The following is a 20,539-nucleotide window of genomic DNA, read 5'->3' on the forward strand; positions in this document are numbered from 1 at the left end:
GAGAAGAAAGAAAAGCCTTTTAGCAACTGTTAATTGCACTGGTATTCTTGCTTCGCCGGCATCAGCCAGGGTCCAAGATTGGAGGCTCTATTCCTTTTTCAAGTCCCCATAATTCTCAGTGTTGTTCTCTCCTGCCTCACAGACCACGCAAGATCCTGAGCCAAGATAAGCAGAATTCAGAGTCCAAGAGGCAGGGAGAGAACACAGGCAGGCAAGTGCTACCACACTGCCAGCACAGCTTCAGGGCTAGAAAGATTAGCCCAGCAGCCGAGCGTGGTGGCGCATGCCTTTAATCCCAGCACTTGGGAGGCAGAGGCAGGCGGATCGCTGTGAGTTCGAGGCCAGCCTGGTGTATAAAGTGAGTTCAGGCAGCCAAGTCTACACAGAGAGACCCTGTCTTGAAAAACAGAAAAGAAAAAAAATTTTAATAAAATAAAAAACAAAAAGAAAGAAAGATTAGCCCAGCCCCAGCTAGGCACAGCCATGGGACTTTGGAAGAGCCAGGTATGGATATATATATATCACAGCACTCAGTAGGCAACAAGGATAATGTCAGTTCAAGATCAGCCTGAACTACATGCTGAGTTTAGCCTACAGATATGGATCCTGTCTGGAAGAAGAAAGATAAAGCCAAAAACAAAAACCTAACAACAGGGGGCTGGAGAGATGGCTCAGTAGTTAAGAGCACTGCCTGCTCTTCCAAAAGGACCCGGGTTCAATTCCCAGCACCCACATGGCAGCTCACAACAACAAAACCAAAAACAAGCCGGGCATGGTGGCGCACACCTTTAATCTCAGCACTTGGGAGGCAGAGGCAGGTGAATCTCTGAGTTCGAGGCTAGTCAGGTCTACAAAGCGAGTCCAGAACAGCCAAGGCAATACAGAGAAACCCTGTATTGAGAGAAAAGAAAACGAAGACAAACAAACAAAAAGCCAGCAGCTAAACAAAAATAAGCAGCATAGAGTAGGGTAACTAATAAAACAATAATGAGTAGTTTTGGAATGATTTGTCTGGGTCTTAGAATCAGTTTGCCTTAAAAGGTCAGGAGGGAGGTGGACGTGGTGGCGCACGCCTTTAATCCCAGCACTCGGGAGGCAGAGGCAGGCGGATCTCCGTGAGTTCCAGACCAGCCTGGGCCTCAGAGCAAGTTCCAGGACAGCCAGAGCTGTTAAGACAAAGAAACCCTGTCTCAAAATACCAAATAAGTAAATAAATAAAAATAAAAAAGCAAGTCCAGGACAGGCAAGGCAACACAAAGAAACCCTGTCTCGAAAAGCCGAAAACCAAAACCCAAAAACGGTCAGGGATCAGGAGGATTAGGGTGCTGCCAGCGAGGGTGTACCAAGGCCTGCATGTAGTACCATGGGTCATGCTGAGGAGCACAATCGTTCTGTCAGATGACCAAGAGCCTTTATAAAGGAGCGGAACACACGGAGCCCCAACCTGCTCCGGCCATGTTTCTCAAGCTGTGATCAGACAAGCATCAGAAGCGCTGACTGTGGCTGCTTGCTGGTTTCCTAGCTAACAGACAGAAGTCACTGGCCCATTCTGAGTTATTTCCTTCGGCCTCCCAAGCACCCTAAACTGTGATTGGATGCGAAATGACAAAACACAGATCCGTCAAGAGGCCCAATACCACTTCTGTGGGTCTCTAGGCCGAAGCCATGAACCCAATACCCATGTCCCCCTTGAACAGTGTAATTCTACGGTGCTCACCCTCTGTCGCCCAAAAGTAACGAGGGTCTCGATGTAGAGTGCCCCTGAATTGCCTGAGCTCAAGTGAACCTGATGCTTCAGCCTTCTGAATATTAGTTTACATCAGTCGGAATCTGGGTTTGCGATACGATTGGGGAGTTTGCCTCTGCATCCTCTTGCAATGTCCCTTATATGCTCAGAGAGCAAGGATCCGGTCTAGCCCGGTCCCGCAGCACTCTGCCTAAACGCTAAAACGGCCACTACCCCCTGGCTCAAAAATGGTTGCAAGTCCATGTCTCTCTCGGGGGGCAAAGAAAAAAAAAATGGTTGCAAGCACTGCTTCCTACTGTGCTGGGTGCGCATCCCAGGAAGTACCCGCCGGCCCGCCGAATAGTCACCTCCACAAACGGAAACACCCGAGCTTAACCGAATAAGACCGAACCCCAAACTATAATGAGGAGCAAAAGGGGGCGGGGGGGGGGCCTGCAAGGGTTGCGCAGACGCAGAGCGCAGCCGGGACAGGAAGACCCGAAGTAGGCAGGAGGCGGAAAGTGCCGAAGCGGCGGGGCGCCCGAGGTCGTTGCCGACCTCCTCGTCGAAGCCGCGCCTGCTGCGGAAGCTGAGCCTCCACCGGTACGCTGCCGCCGCAAGCGCAGCTGCTGTCTCCTTCCACCTCACCGCAGCCTCCTAGCAGAGGGAGCAAGTAAGCGGGAGAGCGGCGGACCGGTAAAGGCCAGCGTTCGCAGCCGCAGCGGGGCCTCGCAAGACCCAAGCGGAAGAGGGGGAGGAGGAGGAGGAGGAGGAGGAGGAGGAGGAGGGCGCGGGGGCCGTAGCAGGGGCGGGGCCGAGGATCGCCGAGTCCTCCCGAGCGCCTCCGAACCAACCCGAGGCGCTAAGCCAGGCCAGAGCCGGACTACGGGAGCCGAAGCGGGCCGTGCGGTGGGCGCGGAGCAGCGCGGCAGGCCGGGCGGGCGGCGGCAGCAGCGGAGGAGGCCGCGGTAGCGGGTCCGAGGAGCGGAAGCGGCGCAGGCGGCGGCGGGGGGCCGGGTGGCCGGGGTCCCGGGCCCCGCGGCGGCAGCGGCGGCGGCGGCGGCAGGATGATCAAGCTGTTCTCGCTGAAGCAGCAGAAGAAGGAGGAGGAGTCGGCCGGCGGCACCAAGGGCAGCAGCAAGAAGGCGTCGGCGGCGCAGCTCCGGATCCAGAAGGGTAGGGGTCGGGACCCCGTGTTCGAGGTCAGAGGCCAGGGTGTGAGAGTGCGGCCACTGAGGTTTTGTATCGGGGGGGGGGTACGGGTTCGAGGGTTGTGATGTGGGACAGGGGGTGCGGTCACTAGGGAGGGTCAGAGATTGGGGGCCGAGTATGGGGCGTTGGGATACTAAGGATCTTGAGTGTTAGGGGCCGGGAATCTGTTAGGAGAGGGGGACAGTTTTCAAAGTCAGACGAGAACTTTGCTTTGGGGTGATGGGCCGTGAAGACTGTGAAGGTTGTGAATTGGGGATAACAGGAGACAGTTTGGGGTATTAAGCCGGGCACTCGTCGCCCAGGGTTCGGGTCTAGGGGGTTAGGCAGAGCAGTTTTGAGTTTAAGGTGAAGGGGCGAACTGGTAAGGGACCAGTTCAGGCGACAGGAACTAAAAAAATAGGAGTGAGGGTCAGTCTAAGCTGGAACTCTCAAGGGTCAGATAGGAACTGGGGCTTGGAATAATCTGGAGATGAGAAAGGACAGTGGAGTCTGGTTATTTGATGAGAAGGGATTTATTGTTTGGGGGGGGGTCATAGTCCTTGAATTGGGGTAGACAGGTAAAGAGTAGTGAGTAGAGAGCCTCAAGTTTAGGGTGCGCAGGAACTCTTGGAAGCTAGTGTTATGGGAGTAGAGGTTTTGGGGGGCTATGTTGTGGGATCTTGGGGGGGAGGTTGAGGAGGGGAGAGGTTTTCCCTTTCCCAAGAGATAGATAGGAAGGTGCTTGTATGTGGGATACTGCATATCCAGAAGAGTCTGTTAGAGACTGAAAAGTGAGTATGTAGTACAGACTGAGTTAACAGGTATGAAGTACCCCACACAACAGAGCTCCACAGGTCCAGAAGGTGGCCTTGGTGGCTCTGCTGACACCTGCCCAGACCTACCTCCTCTCCCTCTCCCTGCTGCCCAAACCTAGACATTAACGAGCTGAACCTGCCCAAGACGTGTGACATCAGCTTCTCAGACCCAGACGACCTCCTCAACTTCAAGCTGGTTATCTGTCCTGATGAGGTAAGAGTAAAAGAAACACGGCAGAGTTCCCAAAAGCCGACCAGGGGTAGCCCCGTAAGAGTAAGAACCTAATGTGTTCTCCCCCTTCCCTTCTCAGGGCTTCTATAAGAGTGGCAAATTTGTATTCAGTTTTAAGGTGAGTCTCAAGTGTGCAAAGGTGACTTGGTGGGGAAGACCGAGGCATAGCCAAATACCTGCCCGTCTCTTCTCTCTTTTTCTGAGCCAGGTGGGACAGGGTTACCCACATGACCCTCCCAAGGTGAAGTGCGAGACAATGGTTTATCATCCCAACATTGACCTCGAGGGCAACGTCTGCCTCAACATCCTCAGGTAAGGACACTGCCTTCTCTTTCCCTTCTTCCAAGGCCTGCCTGCCTTCCAGGTATCCTCAGCCTTTTATGGATGCTGTACCCACCTCTGTCCTTCCTTCCCCTGTATGGTCAGTATTTCTTTGTCTCTGTTTCCAGTTTTCTTTCTAATGGCCTGACCTTGGCTTTCTCGTTGGCCTGCCCTGTTCCATATCTCCCCTGCCCCCACCCTCTCTTTTTTTGAGACAGGGTTTCTCTGGGTAGCCCTGGCAGTCCTGGAACTCACTTTGTAGACCAGGCTGGCCTCGAACTCAAGAGATCTGCTTGCCTCTGCTTCCCATGTGCTGGGATTAAAGACATGAGCCACCACACCAGGCTCTTCCCCCTTTCTTTCTTTTTTTTTTTTTTTTTTTTTTTTTTGTTTTGGTTTGTTTGTTTGTTTGTTGTTTGTTTTTTGTTTTTCGAGACAGGGTTTCTATGTGTAGCCTTGGCTGTCCTGGACTCTCTTTGTAGACCAGACTGGCCTCGAACTCGCAGCGATCCGCCTGCCTCTGCCTCCCGAGTGCTGGGATTAAAGACATGCGCCACCACAGCAGGCTCTTCCCCCTTTCTTACCTCTCTCCTTCTTCAGTGTTCATGGGCCTCCTATCTATAGTCCTGACCTGTTTGGTCCTAGCAGGGCCTGTGGCAGCCTCCCACTCACTCACTAGCCCCTGATAACCTTGATGCTCTCTGCCCACAGAGAGGACTGGAAGCCAGTCCTTACGATAAACTCCATAATTTATGGCCTGCAGTATCTCTTCTTGGTAAGTAGGGCTAAGCCTTTGAGGCTGAGGGTTGGTTTGTTGGCCATTTGCCTCTCTTGCCTGTTGACTTCCACTTATACCGGCCACAGGAGCCCAACCCCGAGGACCCTCTGAACAAGGAGGCTGCGGAGGTCCTGCAGAACAACCGGCGGCTGTTTGAACAAAACGTGCAGCGCTCCATGAGAGGTGGTTACATCGGGTCCACCTACTTCGAGCGCTGCCTGAAATAGGGTTAGCAATTATCCATCCCTGCCAGGGTTACCAGCCCAGGCATCCCCTAAAAATATTTATTGGGGGCCCAGGTAGGGTGTGGGGGGATAGCCTTGGCCCCCTTGCCTTGGCCTTGCCTCTCCTCCCTGTCACCTGCCCCTAGTTATTATTTTTTTTTTTTGGACCACCACGTGATTATGGTCGGTGCTGCCTCCCCCGACCTGCTCAGCGATGGGAAATGAATTGGCTTGTTTAGCGCCCCCCCTCCCGCTGGGTGCTGTCCAATCCCCCACTCTTGACTGTGGGGTAAGTGGGCAATGGGCCTGGGTCGCTGGGCCCAAGCAACCCACCCCAACACCACTGGAGGTCCCACCAGGCTATTAAAGGGGAATGTTACTGCATGGCCTCTGCCTCTTCCTTCTGTGGGGTGGGAGGGACAAGTGAGGTCCACCAGCGTCTATGATGAAGATAAGTGTGTGGCTTTGGGTTGGGTGGGGCTACTCACTGGAATGAGGGGCAAGCAATGGAAGAATCTGCTCATTTCAGCTCCTGGCCCTTACACCAACAGAAGGGAACCTACAAGTCATTCTTAAGGCTTGCCCCTTTATACTGTGTGTGGGCCTGCCGATTTGGTTCCTGCCAGGCGCTTTCTAAGATTCCATGAATGAACCTCCCAAAGATGGGTGGAGTTTGGGCCTCCAGAATGAATAGCCAGTCGTGCTGTACTCCTGCCGGGGGCCTGCGACGCTACTTGAGTGGCACTTGCACCTTCCGCAGAGGTGCGGGTTGTTTTGCGCATGCGCTTGGTTGGTGGCCGTGCGCGTGCGTCCAGCTACTTCCCAGCATTCCGGGAGGGGGTGGGTCGTATGACGTCAGGTCGTTTAATCCGGAAACGGCGGCGGCGGTGGCAGCAAAACCTACCGAACCGAGGGGTTGTCGTTGGTTGAGTCCCCAGGCTTCGGAGATAAAGGGGCGTGACCCGGAAGCGGAAGCCTAGCGTTCTCTCAACTCCGGTGAGTGGTCCCAGCCAAGCCGCAGGTCCCGTTTGGGCGGCAGCGGAGGAGGGCTTCTCGGCTGGGGCATCGGATGCCGCGCCGTCCGCCTGACCCTGCCCTCATCATCGAGGTCTCCACCTCTTCCTGCCCACGGTATGCAGGCTCCTCAACACCCCCCAAGACCTGCCCTCTATGTCTGTCACGTCTTGGGTATAGAATGCCACTTGTACACCGGCGAGCTAGGTTCCCTCGGCATTCAGGCCCAACTTCCACCTGAACTGTACATTTCAGAACTTACTCCCTCCTATCGTCCCTTGTCGAGGGCCCCCACAACGACCCTCAGTGCTCCCTCGGCGTACCCACTCAGGTCTGTGTCCCTGAAATACTCCAGAACCACACCCTTAGGTCTGAAAAGGCCCTGCCCTACAGCTGTTGGAAGCAAACAGTTTCGAGTAGAAGGGGTGTGCCTGCGTCAGGGAAGTACAGGTCTCCCCCCACCCCCCAACTCACCCTTTTTGACTGCTCCTGTGTACCTCCTGTCCCGGGCCCTGTATCCTACAGCTAGGTCCCACACCTGCTTGTGGAGTCCCAGGACCATGGACCTGTTGTTTGGGCGCCGGAAGACACCAGAGGAACTTCTTCGGCAAAACCAGAGGGCCCTGAACCGAGCTATGAGGGAGCTCGACAGGGAGCGACAGAAGCTAGAAACCCAGGAAAAGAAAATTATTGCAGACATCAAAAAGATGGCAAAGCAAGGCCAGATGGTAAGTGCCAAGCGGTCAGGGGTTTGGGACACAAAGCAAAGTGCCATCTCAGCCACTGTTGTTGTAAGGACAACCGTGAAAGACAAGTGCTTTCAACAGAGTATAGTGAAGGATGAACAGGAATTGGCCTTCATGCAAACTACAAAGCTAAGGAGTGGATGTGGACCAGACACTCAGTGTGAGTTGGCCTTAGCAAAAAGGCCAGTGACAATAGAGGCCTGTTGGGGTGTGACAGCAACATTTAGGTAGGGAATAGAAGCTGGACATTGGGTAGGTTTTTGTTTGGTTTTGGGTTTGTCTTTTGTTTTGGAGGGGCGGGGACAGGGTCTCTATGTAGACCAGGCTGGCCTCCAACTCACATGCATCTGCCTGCCTCTGCCTCCCCAGTGCTGGGATTAAAGACCTGTGCCACCACACCCTGCTTCATTGGGTAGGTTTTTATGTGACTGTAGATATACAGCCTAAGCCAAACATAGGTTTCAATGTTTTTATTCAGTGCCAGTAAGACTCCAGAGTAGTTCTGTGCAGATTAGGCAAGGCTGTGCCACAGAGCCACATCCCTGGCCAAAGGCAGATTCTTGGTGTAGTCTTGAGGTCAAAACAGGAAAAAGTTGTAGCTGTCCAAGTGACCCTGGACCTGTAGAACCATGTAGAAGGGAATAGAGATACTACCTTCCTGCAACTAAGAAGCCTGAAGAACTGAAGTGGCCCATGCATGTAGTCCCAGTATTAGGGAGATTACTCTGGGTGGCTGGGAGGGATGTCCCTGAAAGGGTGAGATTTTGGAGGGAGAAAGGATCACTTGGGTTAGCTTGCATGAGAATCTTTTTAAACCACAACAGGAACCTCAAAGGCTCATCCTTTATTCTCTGTCCACTCTACAGGACGCTGTTCGAATCATGGCAAAAGACCTGGTGCGTACCCGGAGATATGTGCGCAAGTTTGTGTTGATGCGGGCCAACATCCAGGCTGTGTCCCTCAAGATACAGACTCTAAAATCCAACAACTCTATGGCACAAGCCATGAAGGGCGTTACTAAGGCCATGGGCACCATGAACAGACAGGTTTGTCCGTCCCAGTCTCCTTTCCTAGCCCCATGGGCCTTCAAACAGCTCACTCACCCTCCCCCTTCTTCCAGCTGAAATTACCCCAGATTCAAAAGATCATGATGGAGTTTGAACGGCAGGCAGAGATCATGGACATGAAGGAAGAAATGATGAACGATGCCATCGACGATGCCATGGGTGATGAGGAAGATGAAGAGGAGAGGTATGAGAATTAACAGGAAGGCAGGGAAGGCTATTTACCACGCCTCTCAGCCAGCCATAGTCCTCATGAGTCGTTCTCTCCTAGCGATGCTGTTGTGTCCCAGGTCCTGGATGAGCTGGGACTGAGCCTCACAGACGAGCTGTCAAGTGAGTGTTCCAAACTCATCTATTTCCCTACCCAAAGCCCAACCAGGGCCCTTGACTCTCAACTCTCTCTGCAGACCTCCCCTCCACTGGTGGCTCCCTCAGTGTGGCTGCTGGTGGAAAGAAAGCAGAGGCCGCAGCCTCAGCCCTGGCTGATGCTGATGCAGACCTGGAAGAGAGGCTCAAGAACCTTCGCAGGGACTGAACATCCACCCCCCTGGACTCTTCTTCCCCGTCACCTCTGTAATAAAGAAATTTGGACACGGAGTTGCCCAAGGCTGTGAGATTCCCCACACACGCGCACACAAGCTTGTGACTAGTGGCAATGGGGCCGAAACTCAGGAGTTTGGAGCAGGCAAGACTGGCTCCACACTTAGCAACTTAGGCAGACCTAAATCTATCACACCCAGTAAGGCTCAATAGTTTAGTAGGGTTCAGTTGGCCATCAGTTGTGAGTCATAGTGAGGATATGAATTGGGTATGCTAATGCACACCTAACACTCAACAGGCCAGCCTGATTTAGAGTTCCAAGACAACCAGACCTCTGTATGAAAAAACCCACTTTTTAGCCGGGTGTGGTGGCGCACGCCTTTAATCCCAGCACTTGGGAGGCAGAGGCAGGCGGATCGCTCTGAGTTCGAGGATGGCCAAGGCTACACAGAGAATCCCTGTCTCGAAAAACCAAAAAAAAAAAAAACAACAACAACAAACAACAAAAAAACCCCCACTTTTTGAGTACAAGCTCAGTAGCTTCTGGTCCAGGGACACCTCAGGACTAGTGTATACATCCTTTGCCCTGCCAAAAGACTTCAAAGTCCCCTGTGGAAGTTAGCTTCTGGTATAGTGCCTTGTATGCCTGCCTTAGGTATGCAGTCATCCCCAACAACAGGTGAGGCATGAGCGACTCAGTGAAGTTTTTATTAAATCCACAGAAGTAAAAACCATTTTGTGAGAAGGAACTGAGGGATGGGGCCAGCAAGAGCAGGAGTCAGGCCACCAGAGGAAGTGGGTGTGGGGTGAGGACAGACCAGGGCTGGACTGGGCTGACTACAAAGAGGGCCAGCTTCAGGGGCCATCACCAGGACCACCAGACAGCTCCTGAGAACTTAGGCCAGCACTGGGAAGATTCAGCGGTGGTGGTTCTACCAGCACAGCAGAAAACTTGGTGTCACCAAAGGCATCATTCATGCGTGTCTCAAAGAAGCGCTGCAGGCCGATGATGGACTGTACATCTGCCTTGTCCTGGGCCAATTAAGAGTACACTGGTGAGTGGGTGGATCCTGGCTTTTCTTCCCCTGCTGCCCTCCCTTCACTTTCATTCTGTGGGCTCACCTCAGTCAGCTTGTTGAACTGTTTGAACATGCGGCCCACATCTTGGGCAAACTCCTGGGGGGAACTATAAGGAGGTGACAGCTTCTCTTGAAGGCGAGCACGAATCAGGGTCAGGTCTAGGGTACCACCAGGCTGCTCCTGCATGTTAACAACATAAAACATTAAGGGGGTAGGGAGGCACCCACCACCTCTTGGTGCCCCTAGTATCTCCTCTGTTCTGGGACTCACCATGGATAGTGTAGAGTCGGTAGCCAGCTGGTGCAAGGGGCGGCAGGGTTCATGGCAGAACAGGGCCAGCAGGACCCGCTCACATTTCTAGACAGTATAAGACATGTCAGTTGTAGCATAGAGGTGAGTTTAAGCTACTGGACCACCCAACACTTCTGGAGTCAGCTCTTACCCGCTGGTTGGCTGGCGAGAGCTTAGCTACTACACCAGTGCTATCTGCTCCATCCAGGCTAAGGCTTCCATCTTCCTCTTTTAGATCTGGGAGCACGTGGCAGAGTGAGCAACTCCACTCCTCCCTAGGATAAAGATTGAGAGATGTAGAAGATGACAAGCAGCCCTCCGTGATCTATCTGATCTTGACCAGCCTCATACATACCCTGGAACATCCTGCAGGGCAGGGAGGTGGCAATCAAGGTGGAAACAAAACTCGCACTGGTTGCACATGACCAAGTCACCTGGCTTCTGGCAGACACGGCAGATAGTAGCACTGTCATCCAAGATACCTGGCCCACCTGCTGGGGCTGAGGTACCCTCAGGAGCCACCACCTCCAGGCCTGAGCTAGTACTACCACTAGGTGAAGCCAGACGAGGTCCCTCGGCACCAGGGCCTTCAGCCAGAGCCATCAACACAGGCTTGGTCTCAGGACCCTCAGTGGCAGCAGGAGGCGCTCCAATAGCAGCTTCTGTCTCTTCTTCCTGTAACAGTTCTGAGTGTTAGTATGCAAATCTAGGGCAACAGGTTTCACTCTCTAATCCTTATCTTGTACGTAAGATAGGACAGACTTACCTTGACAATGGCCATGCCAGGCAGGGGTGGGGCACCAGGGGCTCCTGGTGGCATAGTCCCAGCCTGACCAGCAGCTGCAGCAGCAGCACCACGCTCAATAACAATCAGATTGTAGTCCTCAGTGGTGCTTCCAGGAAAGACCTTGAAGACTGGTGGCTGGCTATCGGCGGTGAGATCCAGATCCAGGCGTTCAAGGCTCACACGTGGCACTTTTCTCATGAGGCCACTTACCTCCCCCTCACCAGAGCGGGACCTGTTAAGTGTACCTTTGCCATTAGCTCCCATACATCCCTACTACACCAATACTGCACCCACCTGCTACTCCAATAGGTTGTCACACTTACCGTTTCATGCCTGACACATGTGGCTCTGCACTTGAGTAGGGATCATCTGCTCAGAAGACAAAGAGTAGGCAGAAAAGACCGATACAGGGTGCTCACCAAGCCCTTCCAATTCCCTAGGCAAGCCACTTACCTGACCCAAAGCCATAGCCCTCCTGTACTTCCATAGACTGAAGATAGAACAGAACATGTGCTATCAGTGGGGCAAGTATTAATGGGACCCTATGGCCTTCACTCCCTCCTCCCTGGTTCCTCTTCCCCCACATCACCTGACTGCTGCCAGAACCTTGCTTGCTTAGAGGCCCTGGGGCTCTTGGAGGAGCCATGGGCCCAGGACCTGTGGAATTTGTACCAGGTCGCTCAGCCACAATCTTGCCTGCAGAGAGAATCCTCATTAGGTACAGGACTGTCTAGAATGCTCCCCCACGTCAAGCAAAAGTAAAGACTGAGCAACCTACCAAAAGCCTCGGCACTCTTGGTCCAGGCGTTGAGATCCCACTGAAACTTCATCTCACCGTGAGGCTCTACAGGATCCACAATCATTTTGAGGGCACGATGCAGCTGGAAGTAGATCTAATGGGGCAAAAGGTAGCACATGAGCACCCTTGGCAACTTAAAGGGTCCCAAGGTGCTGAGGGGACACCTAGCTGAATGAAGCCCACCACTACACACCAGCTTCTTAGAAAGCAAGAGGGCTGTATTATTATCACTCTCCAGAGCCCAAGATGCAAAGCGTAAAATGTGTTCCTGATGCTTCTGGATTTTGGTCATGGTCCAGTGCTGGCGCTCTAGCCGCTCCTGCTGTCCCTCAGTCACCTTCTGCAGTTCAAGGAAAACAGTGTCAAGGAAGACAGGGAGCACCAGGATCATTCTCCATCCTGGATGGTGTCGTGTCAGCTGCAGCAGCAGCACAGGTTACCACCACCTTTCCAGCAATGTAAGATTTACCTGAGCATCATTGACCAGCACCCTGCCCCGCTTGTTCAGCTCCTTCATGATCTGCAGAATGGCCATCTTGACATCAACCTGCACGCGCTTCTGCACATCAGACACCTGGCGGATCCTAATGGACAGGACAAGTCAAGCCAGGAAATCTTGCCCTGGCACCCCAATAGCCCTGGCACCCCAATGGCCCTGGCACTCAGCACTTACGAGCTGCGAACCTCCTTGGTGTTTTTTTGCAGTGTGGCATGTTTGTCCCCAAGGCGTTTCACCAGAGAAGCCAAGAGTTTACGTTGGTTCCTCACTGCATCTTCCAAGAATTGGTACCTGAGACCACAAAAGAAATGAGCCTGCATGGCAAACTTGGAAATGGTATGTTGACAGCCACCTACCCCTATGCCTTCAGACTCACTGATGATCCTTGTGAGCATTGAGCTGGCAGTCCCGGCAGGTCAGAGTGTCACAGCTCTCACAAAATAGCACAAGGGGTTCGTGCTTATGCACATTACAATAGACTGTTCGTTCACCATCTCGAGTCTTAGCAGGCCCTGGGAAACAGAAATCATGCCCTTAGCCATCTCCAATTCAAGCAGCCAACACCCTTGTGGCCCCATTTCCGATAACCTTGACCCACCTACTCAGAAGACCTAGATCCCAGATGACCACAAAAACGAACATAAAGAATAAAGACAAGCTTGTGAATAGATAATCCCCTAATTCCTGGCTATCTTCCTGCCTGCCAACAAATCCAGGTCCCAGAACTCCCTATAAAAAAACTAACTTCAGCCAGACGTGATGGATAGGCCTTTAAACCCAACACTGAGGTGGCAGAAGCAGGCGGATCACTGAGCACTTGAGGCCAGCCTGGTCTACAAAAGCAAGTCCAGGACAGCCAGGACTGCTACAGAGAAACCCTATCTCAAAACAAAACAAAAAGCAAAGGGGAAAAAAATTCAGACAGGCAAGGTAGCAGTGCAGGCCTTTAATCCCAGAATTGGGGAGGCAGAGGTGGGCACATCTCCGAGTTTGAGGCCAGCCTGGTCTACAAAGTGAGTCCATGACTGCTAGCTCTACACACAGAAACCCTGTCTCCAAAACAACAAAAACCTAATTACATTTTCAGCACACAGGAAACTGAAAGGATGATCACAAACTCAAGGCAAGCTTGAAGTACATATAGTGAATTCAAAGCCAGACTTGTCCCTGTGAGTAAGAAAAAAAGGCCTGATTTCCATGACTCAGGAGATAAAGGCAGACATTTCTGAGAACAACCTGGTTTATATAGTTATAGGCCAGCTACAATTATATACTGAGCTACCTCCACAAAAAGAGGCTTGGTGGGGCACAACTTTAATCCCACACTGGAGAGGCAAAGGTAGGTGGGATCTCCATACATGTGAAGGTCATCTTGATTTACATCGTGAAAAAGCAGGATTACATATAAAGAAACCTTTCCTCAAAAAACAAAAAAAAACCTAAAAAACAAAAAACAAACAGGGCTGAGCATGGCAACACAAGCGAAGGCAAAAGTAGGTATGAGTTGAAGGCAGCCAGGTCTACAAGGTTCTAGGACACAGCCAGGGCAGCCACAGAGAAACTGTTTGGGTTTTTTGTAGGGTTGGCGGTGGTCGAAAGAGGGTTTCTCTGTGTAATAGCCTAGGCTGTCCTCAAACTCAGAGACTCACCTGCCTCTGCCTCCCAGAAACCTTGTCTTTAAGAAATAAAACATGCTTTTGGGGGGGAGGGGTGTGCACATCTTTAATCCCAGCACTCAGGAGGCAGAGGCAGGCAGATTGCTGAGTTCAAGGCCAGCCTGGTCTACAAAGTGAGTCCAAGACAGCCAAGGATACACAGAGAAATCTTGTCTGGAAAAAACAAAGAAACAGGAAAAACCCAGAAAACAAAAACAAAACATAGGGTGGGGTGAGCAAGCATGCTAGCAAAGCTTTTGGGAGGGGGTATATTTCTATACAGGATTTCTCTGTGTAAGAGTCATGGATATCCTGGACTCGATTTGTAGACAAGGCTGACCTCAAACACAGAGACCTGCCTACCTCTGCCTCCCAAGTGCTGCTGTGCACCACACGCCCAGCTGCTTATTTTAATCCCAGCACTTGGGAGGCAGTGGCAGGCAGATCTCTACAAGTCCAAACTGGTTCTACAGAGAGTCTAGGCCACCCAGGGTTCTGTTAAAGAGAAGCAGTCTCGGCCCTGGACATGATGGCACACGCCTTTAATCCCAGCACTCCGGGAGGCAGGGACAAGGCGGATCTCACTGAGTTCAAAGCCAGCCTGGTCTACAAAGCAAGTCCAGGACCAGCAAGGCTACACAGAGACTGTCTCAAAAAGAATAAATAAATAAGTAAAAGACAAGACAGTGTCTCACCTTTACTTAAAGTAATAGGCTGACATATCAGCCCCTTCCCTCCCCAATGGTACACTAACCAAGCACAAGCACCCTACTAGAGAGCATGATCCAGGCAGGCCTGGCTTTCTTAATGTCAGCAGGCACTGCTACACCTTCATCTGCCCTGCAAGTGCTACAAGATAGAACCTGCGCATCCCCTCCCTTCCCCCCCTTCTGACTTAAGGACCCTCAGCCACTCTCTTCCATTACCTGGGTTGGAAGAGCCACATACACTATCACATCAAAAAGCTGCTCCTAGCCGGGCAGGTGGGGGCGCACACCTTTAACCCTAGCCCTGAGTTCCCAGGCCAGCCTGGGCACACAGAGAAACCCTATCCCAAAAATCAAAGAGCCGGGCTTGGTGGTACACGCCTTTAATCCCAGCACTCAAGAGACAGAGGCAGGCGGATCGCTGTGAGTTCAGGCCAGCCTGGTCTACAAAGGAGAGCCAAGGCTACCCAGAGAACCCGTCTCAAAAAAACAAAAACTCAAGCTGGGCGTGGTGGTGCACGCCTTTAATCCCAGCACTTGGGAGGCAAAGGCAGGCGGATTTCTGTGAGTTCGAGGCCAGCCTGGTCTACAAAGGGAGTCCAGGACAGCCAAGGCTACACAGAGAAACAAAACAAACAAAAAACAAAAACTCGTATAAGCTGCTCCTAAGTGGAGTCTGGACCAAACCTAGACCCACTCAACACCCATGATATCCTAAAGACCAGCCATAAAGAAGGCAAAACATTTATGGCTCACTGCAAAATCTCAAGACTCACCCTCACTGCTGGCCCAAAAAACTCTACTCCAGAGCCCTTTTCTCATAGTCTAAAGCCAGGTGCCAGAGAACACTCAAATCCAAAGTCGCTTCCACCTTGCCTGCTTTCACTAGCTGCTTATGCTAAGGTGTCTACCACCACAACCCACTCTCTGGGGAGGATTCCAAGATTGGCTTCGTTGGGTCCTTACTGCTACTATCACACTTAAATTTACACACCCTTGCCTGCTGCCTGTTCCTTCCTACCTAGATCCCCAGAGCCTGCTCATCTCAAGCTAGGCATTTTTGAGTTTTGTGTTACTGAGACACCACTCAGTTCCCCCCCGCCCCCCAGCAAGCATGCACTTTAGGCAACCAAGGAAAAACAGGAGAGCAGCTCCAACAGCCTCCAAATCTTCAGCATACCCGTGGAGCGCACTGTGTGGTCCTTGGTATACTTCACCCGCTGGTGGGCCTCCACGCAAGTCTCACAAAGTGGCTCAGAGCATTCCACACAATAGCTAGTGGCTGGGGCATTATCTTCGCAGCTAGTGCAGCACTGTGGAAAAAAAGGCACGGTTACAACTGGCAGGACTTCCCAGAAGACCACAATTTACTTCTCAGAAAATACACGCTCAAACTCAAAACTGGAGTTCAAATCTAGACTGCCTTCCCAGAGATTCAGCCTGTATCCTGAAAACCAACTGGTTAGTGCTAGGCTGTGGAAAAAGGACATGCCTCACTTCTCCCAAAGTACACACCTGATTAGCATCCTGGGCATCAGAGGAAGTCTTGCTGCCACTATCCCTCATGAAATAATTCTCCACGATGTCTTTGGAGTAGCACTGTTGCTTGCACACTGGACAATCCACCACTGGTGAAGACAAAATGTTTGAGAATACTGCACGCTCACCTAAGCTAGACCTCCCACTCAAACGCTGGACCAGAGGATCTCTTTCCTTGATGTTACGTCCCAACATTTCCTATCACACCGCATCTCAGGTGTCCAGGCCAGGTAACGTGCACTGAACGGAGGCCAAGGACCGGTTCCCCTCTTAAAACCACCAGGCCTAACCCTTACCCCGGGGGCCCCCATACTCTCGCACAGGCGCAGTCCCGAACAGAGGCTGCGAGGAGGGGGAGGGGCACCTGGCCACCCAGTACTCACTAGCGCCGTCCGCCGCCGAGCCGCCATCCCCCGAATTATTCGCTGCGGCCGGTGCAGCGGGGCCCAGGCAGGCACTACAGGCCGAATGTAGGCAGGGCAGCAGCCGAGGGTCCCGCTCAGGCCGCAGGCGCTCGTGACACACGCCGCAGTGCTCCAGAAGCTCCTGCGCCTCGCCACCGCCCCCCGCGGGCGAAGACGCGGATGCAGAGGCTGCCGTGGCTGCTGAGGCAGCGGGGCGCTTCTCGCCGCCCGCCGGGCCCTCACCGGACCCTGGGCTGCCAGAGGCCGCCGAGGCAGCCGAGGCCGCTGCCGCCGCCGCCGAGGCCGCCATTCACACGCCGCCCGGGGGGTTTGGGGGGGAGGGCCGCCCAGGGGAGGAGGGGGGGGCTGAGCCCGCTGCGCAGGCGCAAGTGCGCTCGCCGCCAACGGCCGGGTAGCCGCCGCTGCCGCGAGGGCCGAGCGCCGCCACGCGTCTCCTGGGCCGACGCCCGCCGCGCCCCGGGCGCTGCGGAGATGCGGCCCAAGCCGCTGGCTACTGGCCTCCCTGCAGACGACGACGGCGCCGCCCGCGCCGCCTCTTCCCTCCTCTGCTGCCGAGACCCGCGCCGCAAAGACTTGCCAACGACCGCCCGACCGCGCGCCGCTCGCAGAAAGAGCCGCGGCCTGGAGGCGGGACAGAAATATCTGGCGCCGACGACGCCGCGCACGCGCGCTGGGCGCCGCAGCCCGGGGGCGGGGCCCGAGCAGATTACGCACGCGCCGGTGCCCTCCCTTCCACTCGCGGCCGCCCCTTCCAGGGGTGGCGGGCGATGACCGCGGGTGCGGAATTCACCTGCAGGGGACGTGCGTGACGTCTCCCGGGCTCACGGCACGGAGCACCGAGGCCGACCCACGGCGTGTTCCCAGCGCACGGGTCGTGCAGAGCCTCACCTTTGCGCCCGCCTCCCCCCCCCGAGTGGGCGTGGCCACGTCTGCAGCCGCAGCCTGGCCTATAGCTGAGAAGGAAGGGCGGGACTATACGGAGTAGGCGGGGCCACGCCGAGCCGAGAGACTGAGCCCAGGTGGAGGGGGTGAGGGGGTCTTCAGCAGGAAGGAAGTTCCCGCCGGAACGCGGAGGCGGTCTTAATCCAAACTTTTTATTGTTTAAGCTCAGGAAGCAGAAAGTAGCGCATGCCGAAATGTAGATCGCAGAGAGGTTTTCGGAAGCCATTCTGTAAAACTCTGCCCAGTCCTTCGAAAGCCTCTTCTTGGGTTAGCCGTCTGCTACCCTGATTTTGATGGGGTTTTTTGGAGGTGGGCGAACTTAATATTTAACGGGGAAGGACAAAAGTTGGATCTAAGTAGTGACTCTTATCCGAGGGGGGAAACAGGACCTAGAGCAAGAGATCCTGTCTGAGGAGAGGATCGGGATCTCGAATGAAGAATCTGATCTCGGGATAAAAGTGGTCTAGGAGTTTCATCTCAGAACCAGGATCAGTATGGAAAAGGAAACCTGTCCTTCTTCCCATTCCACTCGGCGTGCAGAGGGTTGCAGTGCCCTGGGGACCGTCGGTCTCCAGTCTGGCGTCTGGGCTGTAGGGGGTTGACCGCAGCGAGCTCCAGGGTTCTCAACAGCAGGAGGCTACCTCGCGCGCGTAGGACCAGGTGTTCCCCACGTGGCATCGGGGAAGCGAGGAGTGTCCCGCCACTGCCCTGGGTGTGGCCTTTGTTCCCAATCAGGCTGGGGGCCCAGGGCTTTGTTCCCCGCCCCAGCCTTTGTTCCCCGCCTTCTCAGCAGCTCGGAGCTCACCAGTCGGCGGGCCACGCCCCCACCAGACCCAAGCCTTTGGACTCTCACTTCCTACCTCTGAAAAAGAGCATGGCTAAGCAAGCACCGGGGGAAGTCCCGCGTCCCGAAGAAATATTTGCGGAATTTTTTCTCGGCCCCACCGATTGCGGGTCCCCCGAAATCACCAGGGGGGAGGGGCCCTGTGAAGCAAGCCTACCTAGACCCTTGGAATAGACATTAAGGTACCAAAGACACAAGGTCAAAGTAAATAGGTGATGGAGACCGAGTTTGAACGTTTGCTTGCCTAGCTTGTCTGAAGCCCTAGGTTGCATCCCCACCACACCAGAACCAGGGCAAGGGGTGGGAGACAGGGGTGATACAGGCCAACAAGATGGCTCATGAACAGAGGCACTTACCACCAAACCTGACCTCACCAGTTTAATCACCGGGACCGACAAAGTAGAAGGAAAACCAGTTCCTTCAGATTGTCATAACTTCATGCTCACTCTGAGGCACATATGTGGGAACTGAGGTGTGCATTCCATTACACACCCAACAACAACAAATGCAATTTATCCTAGCACTGGGGAGGCAGAGACAGGTGGACTGCTGTGAGTTCGAGGCCAGCCTGGTTTACAAAGTGAGTCCAGGATAGTCAAGGCTACACAGAGACCCTATCTCAAAAAAAAAAAAAACAGAAAAAGAAAAAAAAAAAAAGAAAGAAAAGAGAAAAGCAAAAAACAACAAATTCGATTTAAAAGTTTTGGGTTGTTTTGGGATTTTTGTTTTGTTTTGTTTTGTTTTTCTTCAAGACAGGGTTTCTTTATGTAACAGCCCTGGCTGTCCTGAAATTTGCTCTGTAGACGGGGCTGAACAACTCACAGAGATCCACCTGCCTCCCAGTGCTGGGATTGAAGGAATGCACCACCTCGCCTGAGGCAAGTTGTTGTTGTTGTTGTTGTTTTTCAAGACAGGGTCTCTCTGTTTAGCCTTGGCTGTCCTGGACTCACTTTGTACACCAGGCTGGCCTCGAACTCATAGCGATCTGCCTGCCTCTGCCTCCCAAGTGCTGGGATTAAATGCGTGCGCCACCACTGCCAGGCTGCAGTTTTGTTTTTTTGTTTTTTTTTTTAATTAGTAACTATCGGTATCTATCCAGACACTGTCCCCAAACAGGTTAGAGCACTGTAGGTAGAAGCAGGTGCTGAGACCTTGAGGCAAGATAGGCACTGTGCACTGGCAGGTGCCTGTGAGCCCAAGAAACCATCCCCAAATAGCCAGGGTCCTGATGGCTTGAGTAAATAACACCCGCGCTCCCTATTTAAAAACAAACAAGCAGCAGGCGTGGTGGCTCAAGCCTTTACTCCTAGCACTCAGGAGGCAGAGGCAGGCTGATCCGCTGTGAGCTTGAGGCCAGCCTAGTCTACAGAGCAAGTCGTGGACAGCCAAGGCTACACAGAGAGACCCTGTCTCCAAAACAAACAAGCAACAACAACAACAAAAACACTGTCTTGAAGCAGAAAAGAAAAAGAAAAACAAATCCATAGAAGCTGCGTTGGTGAGATGGCTAGGAGAATAAAAACCCTGTGTTGCCAGGTGCAGTGCACACCTTTAATCCCAGCACTCGGGAGGCAGAGGCAGGCGGATCTCTGTGAGTTCCAGGCCAGCCTGGTCTACAAAGTGAGTCCAGGACAGCCAAGGCTACACAGAGAAACCCTATCTCAAAAGACACAAAAAATAAAGTAGAAAGAGAAAAACGGCTCCATAAAGTTGTCCTCCCTATGAACACTGGCACATATGGACATACCCATCAACACCCATGATAATAAATAAATGTCTTTAAAATGCATCCAGAGAAAGAGACTTGACCACTGTCTTAGTTAAAGTTTCTATTGCTGTGACAAAACACCATGACCAAATTTGGCTTAGGAAGGAAAAGGTGTATTTCATTTTATAGTCATTTTATAGCTGGTTGTCCATCAGCCAAGGAAGTCATGCCAGGAAACTCAGGCCTGGAATTGAAGTAGAGGCCATGGAAGAGGGCTACGTACTGGCTCCTGATAGCTTGCTCAACTTTATTTTCTTTTTCTTTTTCTTGGGGGTGGGGCGGGGTGGTCTTTTTGAGACAGGGTCTCTCAGTATAACAGAGCCCTGCTGGCTATCCTGGACTCACTCTGTAGACCACGCTGGCCTCGAACTGACAGAGATCCGCTTGCCTGCGTGCACCACCACCACTCAGCTAGGAGAGTCTCTGTGTAGCCCTGACCATCCTGGAGCTCTGTAGACCAGGCTAGCTTCCAACTACACCCCACAGGCTGGCCAAGGCATTGCTCACCTTTAATTCTAATACTCACTAAGCAGAGCTAGGCAGATCTCTGTG

General features: G+C 53.1%; 3 protein-coding genes across 6 annotated transcripts; 2 read left to right on the forward strand and 1 right to left on the reverse strand.

Annotated features, from left to right (window-relative positions):
* Positions 1-2,193: 2,193 nt before the first annotated feature.
* On the forward strand, positions 2,194-5,674 carry UBE2M (ubiquitin conjugating enzyme E2 M). Of its 2 annotated transcripts, none has more exons than XM_084771523.1 (6): positions 2,194-2,902; positions 3,852-3,946; positions 4,044-4,082; positions 4,173-4,276; positions 4,997-5,060; positions 5,150-5,674. In XM_084771523.1, exons 1-6 carry the CDS (start codon positions 2,794-2,796, stop codon positions 5,288-5,290), a joined length of 552 nt encoding a protein of 183 aa, XP_084627649.1. In that variant the 5' UTR covers positions 2,194-2,793; the 3' UTR covers positions 5,291-5,674. The 2 variants fall into 2 exon arrangements, with proteins under 2 accessions (XP_084627649.1, XP_084627650.1); XM_084771524.1 differs by having other exon boundaries at positions 2,818-2,928.
* Positions 5,675-6,129: 455 nt separating this feature from the next.
* On the forward strand, positions 6,130-8,708 carry CHMP2A (charged multivesicular body protein 2A). 3 transcript variants are annotated; one of them, XM_084771522.1, is made up of 6 exons: positions 6,130-6,283; positions 6,827-7,029; positions 7,914-8,093; positions 8,168-8,298; positions 8,383-8,444; positions 8,519-8,708. In XM_084771522.1, exons 2-6 carry the CDS (start codon positions 6,862-6,864, stop codon positions 8,644-8,646), a joined length of 669 nt encoding a protein of 222 aa, XP_084627648.1. In that variant the 5' UTR covers positions 6,130-6,283; positions 6,827-6,861; the 3' UTR covers positions 8,647-8,708. The 3 variants fall into 3 exon arrangements, with proteins under 3 accessions (XP_084627648.1, XP_084627646.1, XP_084627647.1); XM_084771520.1 differs by having other exon boundaries at positions 6,136-6,290; positions 6,831-7,029; XM_084771521.1 differs by having other exon boundaries at positions 6,138-6,418.
* A 635-nt stretch (positions 8,709-9,343) lies between these two features.
* Positions 9,344-17,027, reverse strand: TRIM28 (tripartite motif containing 28). Its single transcript, XM_084771494.1, has 17 exons — positions 16,392-17,027; positions 15,985-16,097; positions 15,650-15,782; positions 12,484-12,619; positions 12,282-12,398; positions 12,078-12,192; positions 11,802-11,948; positions 11,588-11,702; positions 11,399-11,505; positions 11,263-11,299; positions 11,133-11,178; positions 10,789-11,041; positions 10,378-10,697; positions 10,174-10,297; positions 10,002-10,088; positions 9,774-9,911; positions 9,344-9,683 (listed from the first exon to the last, which is right to left on the reverse strand). Exons 1-17 carry the CDS (start codon positions 16,720-16,722, stop codon positions 9,507-9,509), a joined length of 2,496 nt encoding a protein of 831 aa, XP_084627620.1. The 5' UTR covers positions 16,723-17,027; the 3' UTR covers positions 9,344-9,506.
* Positions 17,028-20,539: the final 3,512 nt, after the last annotated feature.

The sequence above is a fragment of the Acomys minous genome (assembly GCF_964271855.1).
Source record: "Acomys minous genome assembly, chromosome: 20".
NCBI classification, from domain to species: Eukaryota; Metazoa; Chordata; class Mammalia; order Rodentia; family Muridae; genus Acomys; species Acomys minous.